This window comes from Metopolophium dirhodum, chromosome 7 (assembly GCF_019925205.1).
Source record: "Metopolophium dirhodum isolate CAU chromosome 7, ASM1992520v1, whole genome shotgun sequence".
NCBI classification, from domain to species: Eukaryota; Metazoa; Arthropoda; class Insecta; order Hemiptera; family Aphididae; genus Metopolophium; species Metopolophium dirhodum.
The window spans coordinates 32,662,784-32,677,732 of record NC_083566.1 but is presented as its reverse complement, the minus strand read 5'-3'; the positions used below and the strand labels follow the sequence as shown (position 1 = coordinate 32,677,732).

Sequence of the window (14,949 nt, the reverse complement as noted above, 5' to 3'; positions counted from 1 at the left end):
CTGCAAAAAATATAGTTGAATTAATAAAATGCTGAAGTTATGGAAGTAAAATAAAATATCCCACCAATGGTAATTTAGCCACTTGATAAGTAGATCTGGCCGGATACGGTTCTTTTACAACTGTAAATAAAACAATCAACAGGTAACAATAAAAAATATTACTATTAAAATATTATAATAAATTTTAATTGGTAGGTACAATAAATCATAAAACTAGCTAATATCAATCATTACACGTTTAACTAAAGGTTAAAATATATAGATACCTATAATATATACTGCAATATTTGAAATTAGCATAAGTAAGAATAATCTAGCTATCTCATAGATCGTGGTTATCTATAATTCACCTATCGTTATTTGATTTCTAGTTTAAAAACAGTTAAGCATATTATGTAGGTAGTTATCTACTTACCTTACTGGCTATAATAAAAGGAACAAATGGGGGACAAAGTGGCCGAGCGGACTAGGCGTCGGTTCAAAACCTCGGCCGCGGGCGGCATTTTTTCTTCGGGCAAGTCATGGTTAGGCCCCCCACCCGTGCATGGCAGATACCTACGGATGCCCACTAAAAAATCTGCCAAACTAATAAACACACGTGTATGACTTACAGTACCCTCTCCCACGGTTAAAAACCACCCAATGGCCTAAGTGGCTAAGTGGCCGCGGGTTAATTAATAATAAAAAAAAAGGAACAAATTATCATTATTGTACAGACACGTTAAACTTTTGCTGTGTGTACTAATTTATAGAAAGTTAAATAAAATGTTGCAGGTAGTAGTGCAGTGGCGCAAATAAGAAAAATGTTTAGGGGTGCTAATTTTTTTAAATTATAATATTTATTATATTATTATTTTTTGAGGGGGCTAAGCCACCACCACCCACCCCCCCCCCCCCCACCTATTTTCGCCACTTTGTAGTAGGTATCTAAATAGTAAATGGGCTAAATAGCTTAATCCTGCCTATCTACCGACCATAGGTTTAATATAGCATGCTACTTACCTACCTATATAGTCCGCCGCCCGGTGAGCTCTTATTTAGAGTATAAATTCATAAACGTGCCGAGACTTCAGGGGCAGTATGAGATTAATCTGGGCCATTTTCCAATAGTATATTTTAAAAAATACGTTTGTGCGATGTCCGTTCTCTAAATAGGTCACACAAATTTACGAGTAGAAAAAATTGCATAATTTATATATTTGTTCATTTGGACGCTGTAGAAACGTTTCTACAAATTATTTTCTTAAAAATATATTAAAATTGTTTTTAATTATAAATTGTACTATTATAAATTTATACTATTATACTATTTATGTATTATTTGTATATAATTTGAGTAAATATAATTTTATGCAAGTAAAAAATAGTATAAAATTATAAGCTGCTTTATACGGCTATACGATAAAATACTATAATATAACCAGTCAGGTAGATTGAAAATAAAACCGGATTGGTGATGATAGATAAATTGACGAGTTGAATAAATTAATAAATTAAGAGCGGTTAGGTTAGAGCGGTTACAGCGTTTCATCAAATAGGGCAACCGCGTACCAGGACCCCATAGAAGCGGACCAGTCGAATGTTTAAATAATATTCGGTATTTTAATTTACAGCGCGTTGAGAGAGAGTGCCGACTTGCGACCATGGGCCCCTTGTACCGTGGTCGACGGCTGAGAACGAAAACGCATCCGGGTCGCAATGATTGACAATATACCGCGTCACTGTAATAAACCGCGGTTGATGTCACATCGCGTAGTACCACTCGTCACCCAGTGTGCTCAAAATCATTTATTTTTTCACGCTGGACCGCGGGTCGTCACTTGTGACTATTGTCTAAAATACTTAAACTATTGTTTAAAAAATCCAAGTATTTTAAAGATCTTAAAAAGTGCTTAAAAATTCCAAAATTTAGAATTATTGAATTTTCGTTTATTATTAAAGGAAAATATGGGGGGGGGGGGGGGGAGCATAACTGGGTAAGTATATTTTTGGCGAATAACCTTGTGGGCTGTGTGACTCGTCTTCTTTGCTTTAATTTTTTTTATGATTTTTGGTTCACATATTGTCCAAACGGCACAGTGCGGTTGTCTACGTTTATACGTTATTACGAAAACAACTTACTATCGCCAACACTCCAAACCAACAATAATAATTTATCCCGAACGGCTGAACTTGTGTACCCCATGGCTCCTGTGTCCTGTGTAGTATTTGTTTTGATTTACGGTCCTCCACGAGTAAAATATTTAAACATTTTTATTTGTTATTTTGTAAAATGTTGCTAATTTTTTCCCAGGTACGAAGTTACCCGACTTTATAATACCTACCTATAGACTATATTATTATAATAATATATAGTATATTTTTTCGAAATATATTATCTATACGGATGACATAATAAGTATGATGAGTGATGACATACTTTATTGTTGATTTTTAAAAGTTATAAAATTTATATATTTATTTAGACATTTTTTTTTTTTGAGTTAAAATTGTAGAAGGTCTTTGCACCATTTGCGTTTTAGACGTCTATAGGAGGGCTTCTAGAAATGTCTTTAATTAAAGGGTTTGAGTGGGAGGAAAGACGGTTGTGGAATCTTTTATAAAAGTGTTTGGCTTCTATTCATGGATTGTTTTTAATTTCAGGTTGGTGTGGAGGCTGGACTACTGGAGAGTATGATTATTGATTAGATATGTAAGGGGGAGCAATGATTAATTTTCTTAGCGCAATGTTTTGGAAGGATTGAATTTTATTTAAATTTGTCTGTTTTGCACTTCCCCATATAGTTGGATTCCGTAAGTCCAGATTGATTTCAATAATGTTTTGTAGATGAGGAGTTCGATTCTAGAGAAGGTGTGCTTATTAGAGATTAGAGGTTAGACTGTTCGAGTATACGAAAACGGTTGTTCAATGATAGTCTTTTTGCTCTAATATTAATGTTAATCTTTTATCTAATATTCTAGTGTAAGATCAAGGTACATTAGATATACATTAAATATATTTAACTGTAGGAGAGGATGGGATTGGAGCAAGCACCGTATAGAGTTACCTCAGGGGAAGGATCTAGTCTAAGTGTAAATGTGGTAGCAAAGACTTGCTATGATAAAATATATAATATAGGACATTTTTTTACAAGGAAACGTTATGAATTTTTATGATATGGACTTTGTACGTATAACATATTATACACACACACATACACACACACACAAACACACAGTCACACAGCCCACAAAGTTATTTACCAAAAATATTCTTACCCATTTATCCTTCCCTCCCCCTAGTTTTCTTTAATAATGAACAGAAATTTAATACCTAATTCTAATTTTTTAGAATTTTTAAGTACGCTTAAGGATATTTCAAATAATTGAATTGTTTGTAAAATTTAAGAAATGACCTATAGCTGTTATAATTTTTTTTTCAAATGAGGACGAGTGATGATACTTTTTTAATGTAAACTAACTATACAGCTGCCTATTCATAGCTGTATTACCCGTTGTTGCCATGGGATAAATGAAACCGAGATGGGTTTATCCACTTGCTACGGATAGTTATTAGTTGTAATGAGTAACTTTTTTCTTTGAATCAATTTCAAGCAGAATTATACATATGTGCGTTTATGATTTTAATATTATTAATAGCCAGTAAGTCACGTCACCCTAAAATAACTGGTTCAATCTAGACCTTCCTTAAATCGTCAAAAAAATCTAGTATTTTTGATTCTATAAGCCTCAGCCACATACTTTATATATTAAATGTTGTTTTATATTATATATTATAAAAAGATGATCATAATTACATTCTTGATAGACTTCGTTTACAAACTTAGCATTGTTAATATCACTCAGCAGTACTGTGGTCTTAGTAACTGGAAAATATAATAACGAATACAAATAAATAATTTGATTTTAAAATAATACAGGTAATGAGGTAAGTATATGTTAAATTCAACTATATAATAATACAATAATAATATTTTTATACTATATACTATAGTATTATATTCATAAATATGGATCGTAATATGTATAATAAGACACGATTCAAAATGTAAATAAATAAAAATGTAATGTATTTTCCCATTATTCATTAGGTAATCATATATTTATAATTTATATGTATTGATGTAATAATATACCTATTAATAATTTATTTATGATACATTTAAAAAATAAACTTATATAGTTATTACACACTGTATGTCTATAATTATACGTGCAACCGCGCAGGTTATCGTAAATAGATTGATCATTGCTGTTCCAATTATCAAAAGTTACGAAATGATCATTAACATTATATTACATTCAATATTGAAACTTATTAAAAATTTGTATTGACAGATTTAAATCTCAAAAAAATTATAATAATATAGGTACCTAATAGTATATGTTAAATTCAACTACCTATATAATAATATTATAAGAATATTTTTATTGAAATATAACATATTATTAGGTAGCTATAGAAATTTTTAGTATTTTAACTATATATTATGTGTTAAAACCATGCATAGTTCGACGAGTTCAACCGTTACATTAATGTTAAATTTGCCAACTTTTCCTGCCGATATCAATTCGATAATTTTAATTTATATTCAATTTGAATTTGATTTGTATCACCTATGTGGCTATGTATAATATCAATACGCTACACAGTACACGGCCATTTGTAGTCTCCGTCTTACAATAATTGCGTAACATGGCTAATTTACGCTTAGCAGAACACGTTTGTTTAGCTCCGTTAGTTTAACAATTATAAAGTGAATGGACCTATTATGAAACTTGATACAATATTTGAGCAATTTGCTGATATAAAATATGCGTATATAAAACAAAAATATTAAAAATACTAATAACTCACTTGAAAAACTGAATTATCGTAAAAATGCAGAAAATGTTCTTACCATCAAGTTTCATAATAAGTCGATTCACTCAAATTTTTAAACTAATGGAACTAAACGTGATCTTCTGAGCGTAAAATATTTGCTATGTTACTCACTTGTACTACGGAGACAACACATATTTGTTGATGATGACATCTCAATAGTATATATTATCTGTCAAGTCTATTTTTGGCTATTGTGACTTGTGTTAAATGTATCCAAATATGTTGTGTGTTTCTTATAAAATATTCTAAATTATTAGGCAGAGACGATGAAGTAAACAAATAAAACGTTATGGATGGCTACAGCTTACAAGTCTACTGGGTACTGCATCTTGTGTAGTCGTATACCAGTATTAGTTTACTATAGGTAATTTTACACTGAGACTTGTTTGGATAGCTTGGCTTAGCCGGTTCAAGATTATAGTACGTGCACTATCAGTGGCATATATAGAATTTATTTTCACTTTGGGCCAATTTATCACTATATAGTCAAGCACAACACTATCATCATAGCCATATCTAGACATTTTTTAGAGAGCCGGATGGTTGTAATAATATTACCTATAACATAAATATTAGGTACAAATAGAGATTGAGACATTTTGTTTAATAAATACAAAAATAATAATAAAAAAATATTTATTATTAGGTATATTATATATTTATAAATATTATGTAAAATTAATTTTTATATATCTCATTAAAAAAAAATGTTGACGATTTCATCTACCTATATTTAGTATTATATTACGATGAATTGTCATCAAAGCAAGTTCTGCCATTCACGTATGTAAACATAACTCTTAAGCATTGATGGATTTTACTTATATCAGCAAGTAAGTATACAATTTAAATTTTCATAATTCATATATATATTATAAAAAAACAAAATACCTTAGGTACTTACCTATCACAGACCACAGTATCACATTAAAAGCACGTATGGGTCACCCACCTGCAGGTATGATTATATAATAAAGAACCTATATCATAAAGCAATATGCATGCAATGTTTTAATTGAACGGGAAATTTTACTATGGACCCTTCGGCCTTCACCTTGGCTCAGCTAGGGCGCTTTCCCTTAGGTAGTTACTAGTTAGGTGTATACGCCACTGTTCAATATCTATATTGTATATTTGTATAATGTATATAATATTATACATTTATTATTAAAATATGATACCTAAAAATTAAAATTAATTTCTTTGACCTTTGTAGGGATAGAAAAATCATTTTACATTCGTGTAAGACGATTGCTAATTGATTATTTTTAGTGAATAACAAATATTGAAGGTTATTATAATAACGCATAGCAGAATATTTTTGCTTTTGTTAAATTATGATATAAATTATAATTATTCATTGAGATTGAGTCTAAATCGTTAATGTCCAGTGATAGCTATTTTATTTTATAATAATTATGTGTGTACGTGGTCTTGGCTGTCCATTATCATCCCGATTCCCAACCAATTTGGTAATATCAAATCTGTTAAATATTTTATTATCTGCAATATAAGTACTTATTAGGTAGTGTGGCATCCCGATGGTTAATGTCAATTGCAAATTGCAATTGACATTTGTTTTTAATGTCTTTAATTTATTATTTTAATATTAAGTAAGATTATCATTAGATCTATATTTATTTAAAGCCTTATTTTATTAATGCATTTTATATTTACGTTGTATTATTCTTTTGTTTGTATTGAGTAATTTAATTGTTGAGCTATAATTGTAGTTGTGTACTAGAAGCTAATAAAAAATAAAAAAATTAATAATATTATCCCAACTGTCCATTTCAATTCAACGGATATTTAAATGATATCTAATAAAAATTATCAATCACGTCATGATTTTCCCTTCAAATTCTCACTAATTTTCGGTTGTATACTTGTATGGGTTTAATGCTTAGATCATAATATATATTATACTGTAAATTATCTAAAAAGTTTTATGTGTGCCATAGCAGCTTAGGGCTTAGGTAGGACCGTAGACACGGCGGGGGGAGGTTAGGGGGTCCAAACCCCTCACAACATGGAATGTATATCAATATACAAACAACAAAAATATATTTAAGTAGAATTTCTTCACGGAGGGTACGACGCCGACAAATGACAACAATTAACAGCATTATGCGAGTAATACGAAATGAAAAAAAAAAAAATAATTTTCAAATCTAACGTTTACGCCCGAACAAGTGTATAATTCACGTAGGTACTAGGTAGGTACCTACGCGATGAGTCGATACGAGTTTGGGTTGAATAACGATTAACGAATCGCAAAACGGATGGCAAAAATACGAAATAAATAATAGCTGACGGGCAGTGGCAATTATGATGATTAACATGCGTTGAAAAGAGTAGACTCGAGTTGGTTAGTCACCGTGGTCTGCGGGCCAGAGTCGAAGGATCAAAATCCAAAAGGTATATACCAGTACCGGCAAAATATGGCAATGGCGCGAGATAAAAGTGGCGCGATGCCGCGATCAGTGTGATCACACATTACTCGTATTCGGTGGGCCGTGGCGCGTCAGTGCGCCACACACTCACATGATCGCTGGCCGGCGGGTGGTGGCAAGCCGCGGCGGTAGGCGATGGCGTTTTTGTTTATCAACAACGGCGGCAGCGGCAGTCAGTGTGTGATGGACGCGCGGCTCGCCCAGTGTCGCCAACCGGTGTTGGATTCGTGTCGATCTATGACCGGAAACGTGGGGAGGGTCCCGTCTGGCTGGTAATGAAAAAAATGGACGCGAGGGCGCGCACGCACTTCCATTATCGATCGTGGTTTTTGATGCGACGCGTGGCTACACTGCGTGCTAACCTCACCAAACGCTCGTCGATTGTACGCTATCCACCGTCTCTCACCCTATCTGCTTCTCTCTCTTCCGATTTCCTCTCGGCAAATCACATGTACTTTAAGCGTTTTCTACATTGTTCAATTGTCAAAATGTGTTCTCTTTAGATACATTTCTTCGTTTTGCGACTATAATCGTTTTACAGTATGTAAGTACACATTTACGTTTTTATTTAAACGCTGGCGCGATGTATTTTGTGCAAATGCGCCGTTTCCGTCGGCCGACTGGCGGTCGGAGATGGCCGCCTGACGGCCACATCATGGACGGCCGTTGTATCACCGCGCGAGCTTTGGCTTCACCGTCATTCGACGGCTGTGGCTGCCCGTTTCGCAGACACTAGTATATTTGTCACTTCCACGGTGTCTGCGCCTCTCGTTAAAGGGGGTGTTCGTCACGTGGGACCGCCCTTGGGCAGGCGCCCTTATGGACTTATTGCGCAGGTTGGGATCGCTTTTTAGGTTAAGGTCCTGGTGTAGGTTTTTAGGTGTTCTGGCGGACCGACAGGGTTTGAAAATTTGTTGTGTGGAAACGGCTACTCTTAACGGCTAATGCGTCAAGAGACTAACCAATGCATTGTTCAGTGTTTAACTTATGGTTAGGTCTATCTGCAGCTTTCAAGTGTACATCGTTTGCTGTGATTGGGGCTGCTTATATGGTCAAATTATTTGTCTTCAAATTATCTTCTCCTTACATCAACTTAGTTAAGATTTACATTTACCATTTCAGAGTTAAAGGAATCTATTGTGTATGCGTTATTTTACTATATTAGTTATTTGTCTTATAATGATTATTAATATTAATGTAGGTATATTAGTTATTATGTTTATTTGTGTATTTAATGATTTGTTGAAATTTTATTATGGAAAATGTAATGAATTTATTTTATATCTGCTACTAATTAGGCAATATTTAACATTGGGTCTATTCAAGGCCAGTATAATCTTTGTTTCTGATTATTGTATTTTTCACTATTTCGATTATATACCCATCTTTTACTATTATTCCATGTGTTTAAGTTACATTTAAATTAGGTTGTAGTTACTTCACTTACTATATTATCATTTTAGTGAGTATTCATGGTTAGTAGAATTATCTTCAAATATTTAATAAATACCTATATTATATTCTTGTTTATATATTTTTGTTTTAAATTGAAAAAATTAAAAAAAGATACGTTAGAAATTACATATTCTAATACTAAATGTGAAACCATGGGTTACAAAATACTAGGAAATAACTTATTAAAAAAATATTATTTACCTTAATAAATTATCAATATTTTATAGTAAATCAATTTTATAGTTTTAGGTATATTATGATATTGATGAGTGATGACTTAAAATTTATTCATGTTTTATCTAAATTATTAAAATAGTTAAAACTATATTTCTGTGTCAGTACTTGAGTGAAGTTTTGTGTCATATGTTAGATATAATATGTACAACACTAATTCATTATAATATGGGTTTTATAATAATTGTTTTCTATTTTTTTTACCAATGCGTTGATACAATTTTTAATTACATTATTATTTTATTAATTGTATTGTATTAATTTGTTATTTTTATCATATTCCCAATTAATAAAAAACTCTTAGGATCGGTACATAAATATGAATCAAATTATTTCACATCATTCATTTTTTACAATTTAAATTAAATTGGTTTTTTCTCGATTTTGTAATAAATTAAAATAGTCACTAAATGTTAAATTAAATTTGATAAAATGATTTAAAAAAAGTTATAGGTACCTATTTTATGATTTTATTGAACAATTTTTATTTTACCAAATATTTTTGAGAATGTAATCTAAATCTTGAAAGAATATTGGCTAATTTTTAATTTATAACTAATTTTAAATTCATTGATTTCAGAATATTTTAAATAATGAATGCTAATGAGACGAAAAATGGACCACCTAGTGAAACCAATGACTACTCGGGACCACCCGGCATGGATGTCGGTGGAACTATTGAGTCGGACTGGAAAGAAGTGGTGGACAACTTCGATGAGATGAATTTAAAAGAAGAATTGTTGCGTGGTATTTATGGTTATGGTTTTGAAAAGCCATCAGCTATTCAACAGCGTGCTATTTTGCCATGCATTAAGGGACATGATGTCATTGCTCAGGCCCAATCTGGTACTGGCAAAACGGCTACTTTTTCAATTTCTATTCTCCAACAAATCGATACAAGTTTGAATGAGTGCCAAGCACTCATTTTGGCACCAACGCGTGAACTGGCTCAACAAATTCAAAAGGTAAGCTTATTTTAAATTTTTATTTGGTTAGATTTTGAACTGTTTACAATGTAACCTTGTTTTTAGGTGGTTATTGCTTTGGGTGACTTCATGAAAGCCGATTGTCATGCTTGCATTGGCGGAACAAACGTTCGTGATGACATGCGTAAGCTGGATACTGGATCCCATGTAGTGGTTGGCACTCCTGGTCGTGTTTATGACATGATTGCTAGAAAATCACTACGAACTCAATTTATCAAGATATTTGTTTTGGACGAAGCTGATGAAATGTTGTCTCGAGGTTTCAAAGATCAAATTAAAGAGGTGTTCAAGTTCCTCGAAGAAGATATTCAGGTCATTCTGTTGTCTGCTACAATGCCCGAGGATGTTTTGGATGTGAGCACTCACTTCATGCGTAATCCAGTACGCATTCTTGTACAGAAAGAAGAACTAACATTGGAAGGTATTTATAATAACCCTAATTATTATTATTTTCTTGGTTAATAAATTATAATTTATTTAGGTATCAAACAGTTTTACATCAATGTTACCAAAGAAGAATGGAAGTTTGACACTTTATGTGATTTGTACGACACTCTAAGTATCACCCAGGCTGTGATATTCTGTAACACACGTCGTAAGGTAGAGTGGTTGACTGAAAATATGCGATTGAAGACATTTACTGTATCTGCTATGCATGGAGAAATGGACCAACGTCAACGTGAGCTAATTATGCGTCAATTCCGTTCTGGCTCTAGTCGTGTTCTAATCACCACTGATTTGTTGGCTCGAGGCATTGATGTACAACAAGTATCTCTGGTTATCAACTATGATTTGCCCTCCAACCGTGAGAATTACATTCACAGGATTGGGCGTTCTGGCCGTTTCGGTCGTAAGGGAGTCGCCATTAATTTCATCACTGAAGACGACAAACGAGCGATGAAGGATATTGAATCGTTTTACAACACTCACGTTCTCGAGATGCCACAAAATGTGGCCGATCTGCTGTAGACATGCTTTGTATCTGTGAGTAGTTACTTTGAAACAAGTGAAATACAGCGTTCAAAAACAATTCAATTTTTCTTTTTTTTTTTATATATAAATACTTATATAAAAACAGAAAAAACCATAAAAAATTTTTTAATTGAAAACTCCAATATTTTATCTTAAGCAGTTTTTTTTCCTTTTCATTTTACTGTGTTTGAGTGACATGACTATTTCAATTATCCAATTTACGAAAATGATAAGTGCACATTTTAATACTTGGTATGTTTTGATTTTAAATAAAACTTATTATAAAATTTGCATAGCTTCATTGTACTTCCGTTTGATGATTCCTTCTCGGTTGTGAATAGTATGTTGTCTTGGCAGCTTTTTGGACATAATATGTTCTTAAAGTTTTATTTAAGAGTGGCGGGTGTTTATTATTAACATAAAAATAACTTACAAAATATTGGAAAGTATTTTAATAAAACTTAATGATTTTGATTTAGTTAGTTAAATTATCAGTAAGCAGTAGTGTGGCATTTTTTATGGGCGTCACCATAAAATATAACACCAAATTAAATGGTTGTTTTGTAAAATGTTATTGACAATAAATGGACACATTAAATTGGTGGCCTCTTTAAAACAAATACATTTAGAGGGTTAATTTAAAAATCAAAATAGTTGTGCACCATTATTTTAAAACAACGGACAATTTTTTTAATTCTTTACGGTTATCATAGGTTTAAAATTTTAACAGATGATAATTCAACTAAAATTATATTTATAGAACTCTAATTTGTTTGTACTTTTAGGAATTAAATTCAATCTTTTTCAACATTTTGCTTAAGCCTAGATTACATTTAATGTATGACTGGTAGAGAATGTTCAAGTCTATTATTTTTTAAATTGTGTTATACTCATTTTTTAAAACACCAATTACTTAAATTAATAAAACAGACTCTAAAGTAACATTGCATTAAGTTTCAGAAATAGAAATTGATAAAAAATAGCATTGTCTATTTATAATTATCTAATCTAAGGTTTAGGTATAACAAGTCAAATTTTTAGTGATGTTATTGAAGCATTTATTGTATGTTAATAACACATTAATCATTGTATATTCACCCTTACTTTTATCGAATGAAGTGCCAGCATGTTTAAGTATCGCGTGGATATTTTTTAGTGATTGCCTAGCCTCAGCCGCTGCTCCACCCTCGACCGGTTTCAACGTCTTCTCATCTAGGCCTAAAGAACCAGAAACATACAACACATTGCCCGCCTGCACCGCCTGACTATGATTAAAAGTAAAATGCAATTTTAATTCTTTTTTTTTTTTTGTAAATTAAAAAATTATGTTTTCTTATAAAAATTTAACCGTTATAAATGTTCAATAATACTTACTTGTAAGCTCCAGGGAGTTTTGGAACCAACGGGGAGTTTATTATTTTTCTTATTACACTCATAATATTTATTCTTATTATGTTCAAAAATATTTCAATGAATTATAATATTTTTCTATCCGTCACATCAATATTCTAATAAAACGTTAATTCTAGTAAACCTCCTGTTGAAAGATGATCGATACTACCACATTCATAATAACCAAGATAGTACTAGATTAAGTAATATTAAACAATAAATAGGTACACATTAACTTAAATGTACTAATTAGGTTATAGGTTATGAGGTCAATAATATTATTTCAGTAACCTAGTTGCTATTAGTTTTAATTTGTATTTTCATTTCTCAGTAAACAGAAATACAATTATTTCTGTTTCCTTTGTTTGATATAGATTTAATGTTTAGTATTAATATTTATTTTTAAATACTGAGAGATAAATTTTTTAGTTTTTGCATTATGATAATATATTATAATAACATTTTATATTTTCATAATCATTTCATATTAATATTCTAATGATTAATTTATTTCATGTGATTTATATGGGGTGTTCAGTATTTTATTATATTTATATGTATTTTTAATTTTCTGTGGTACATTTAAACTGATGCTAATTTTTATTAGTCGTGTAATTATTGTGGGAATTAATATTTCAAGTTTTTGCACTTTTTTTATAACTGCCTAGAAAACATGATTTTTGTATATAATAATCTTAAAATTGAGTTACATTATCGAGTGTTTTTCTAAAACTAAAAGTTTGAAGTAGTTAAATGAGTGTTTTTTTTTTAAAGGAAGTTGTTCGTAATACAATTAACTCCTCGTTAAGTTCATAGTAAATACTTTCATTTTTTACTTGTTTTCCTTAAATTTGTATGTACCTATATTATATAAAAATTTTTTCGTTTTGAAACCAGTTAGGGTAAGAGATAAGCATGTGTAATATATGCATAATAATAAAAAAAACAAAAATAAAAAATGTGTTTATTTGTTTATACGTCTCAAATGATCTCCATGATTTTTTGTGCTCGCTATAATTTTATACACGATTCCATGAATATCTCATTATGTTGTAATGGAATAGATTTTTTCTTCTTTTGTTTTAAAGTTTAAATGTTATTTATCTGAATTTACGTTAGTCAAACAACATTTTGGGTATGAATTTCAAATAACAGTGATATTTTATTTATTAGCTATTGATCTACTATTATGAATGTTTTATGTTTGTAAAGTATTATTTCTATTATGGTTAATCCTCTATGTACTTAGTCTTAAATAATATATGGTGCAGCTTGAGAGATTTTTTTAGACAAGTCACTTAGTGGCCGGCCACTAGTGTCCCAAAAGTATCATGGAACTAGAAATATATAGCGTTAAATACAAGTGTATTCTAGACACAGATGAAGAATACTTGTCCTGCCACCTAAATGAGTGTCTCTCACTGTAGGGACATGACATTTTGACTGAATGTTTATATTAGCATTTTCTATACACCATAAAATTTTGAAAATATTTTGACTTTGAGCTGTTTACGGACATTGTCAGTTTTCAATTTTTTTAGTTTTTTTTTCTATAAATATCAATAAAATTTTATCTGTTGAGTAAAAAAGCTTGAAAATTTAATAGAAGGCTCCTAATTTATTGTTTCATAGGCAGATGAAAAAAAATTAAAAATCCTTAGTTACAGTTTTTATTTATAAGCATTTAAAGTTCAAATTTTGACAAAATACGGAAGAATCACGAAAATTAGCAAATTATTTTGAGTTGAGAATTCATAAAAATTTATCTTTTTAAATCTAAGATTTGAAAATTTACTATAAGATTACTCATAAGTTTGTCTACCTTTATCAAAAAAAAAAATGTCTACAAGAAACTTAAATTAAATTTTTATGAGCGTCTGAAATTTATATTTTTACAACATTTGATATTCACTTGATTTCTCATGTAACAATTTTCTTATTTTATTGTAATTGAAAAACGAATGACTGTAGATACTTGACAATTTCACTGAATGTTTATATTAGCATTTTCTATACACCATACAATTTTGAAAATATTTTGACACTTTTTGAGCTGTTTTGACATTGTCTGTCTCTATTTTTTTTAGTTTTATTTTTTCTATAAATATCAATACAATTTTATTTGTTGGTTAAAAAAGCTTGAAAATTTAATAGAAGGCTTCTAGGTTATTGTTTCAAAGGCAGATGAAAAAAATTAAAAATCCATAGTCACAATCTTTTTTTATAAGCATTTAAAGTTCAAATTTTGACAACATTTATCAAATTTATAATTTATAAATTATTTTGTAGTTAAAAATGTATAAAATGTTTAACTTTTATGGCTAAGGATTGAAAATTTAAAACAAGGCTCCACGTAAATAAGTTATATATAAATTACTTTGTTCACAATAATATCATCAAATATACTTGGTAATATCATAGGCTGACTGACCGTTTTCCCTCAGAATCGTTTTTCTTATACAATGATATTATATCATTGAATTCAAATTTAACACCATCCATTACAGTGACCCACTTGTAACCTACTGTACAGCAGAGCGACATCCACTTACCCACCTTTTTCAAGTTCCAT

The 14,949-nt window shown here is 30.6% G+C and overlaps 2 protein-coding genes across 2 annotated transcripts in view; one reads left to right on the top strand and one right to left on the bottom strand.

Moving 5' to 3' along the window:
* The window catches only part of LOC132949175 (rutC family protein UK114-like), an 18,244-nt gene extending 3,295 nt beyond the window's left edge, over positions 1–14,949 (bottom strand). Inside the window, exons 1-4 of the mRNA XM_061019946.1 lie at positions 14,934–14,949; positions 12,090–12,290; positions 3,798–3,866; positions 65–120 (exon numbers count right to left, since the gene is read on the bottom strand). Of these exons, the coding sequence (XP_060875929.1) occupies positions 65–120; positions 3,798–3,866; positions 12,090–12,290; positions 14,934–14,949 (342 nt within the window). The remainder of the gene's footprint in view (positions 1–64; positions 121–3,797; positions 3,867–12,089; positions 12,291–14,933) is intronic.
* On the top strand, positions 7,727–12,483 carry LOC132948160 (eukaryotic initiation factor 4A). The gene is made up of 5 exons (XM_061018509.1): positions 7,727–7,882; positions 9,608–9,992; positions 10,059–10,434; positions 10,495–10,997; positions 12,142–12,483. The coding sequence occupies exons 2-4, from the start codon at positions 9,621–9,623 to the stop codon at positions 10,980–10,982; spliced, it is 1,236 nt and encodes a 411-aa protein (XP_060874492.1). The 5' UTR covers positions 7,727–7,882; positions 9,608–9,620; the 3' UTR covers positions 10,983–10,997; positions 12,142–12,483.

Coding starts and splice junctions, on each gene's coding strand:
- LOC132948160 (XM_061018509.1), top strand. CDS start 9,621: ATGAATGCTAATGAGACGAAAAATGGACCACCTAGTGAAACCAATGAC. Junction 9,993..10,058: donor TGGCTCAACAAATTCAAAAG/GTAAGCTTATTT, acceptor CCTTGTTTTTAG/GTGGTTATTGCTTTGGGTGA. Junction 10,435..10,494: donor AGAAGAACTAACATTGGAAG/GTATTTATAATA, acceptor TAATTTATTTAG/GTATCAAACAGTTTTACATC.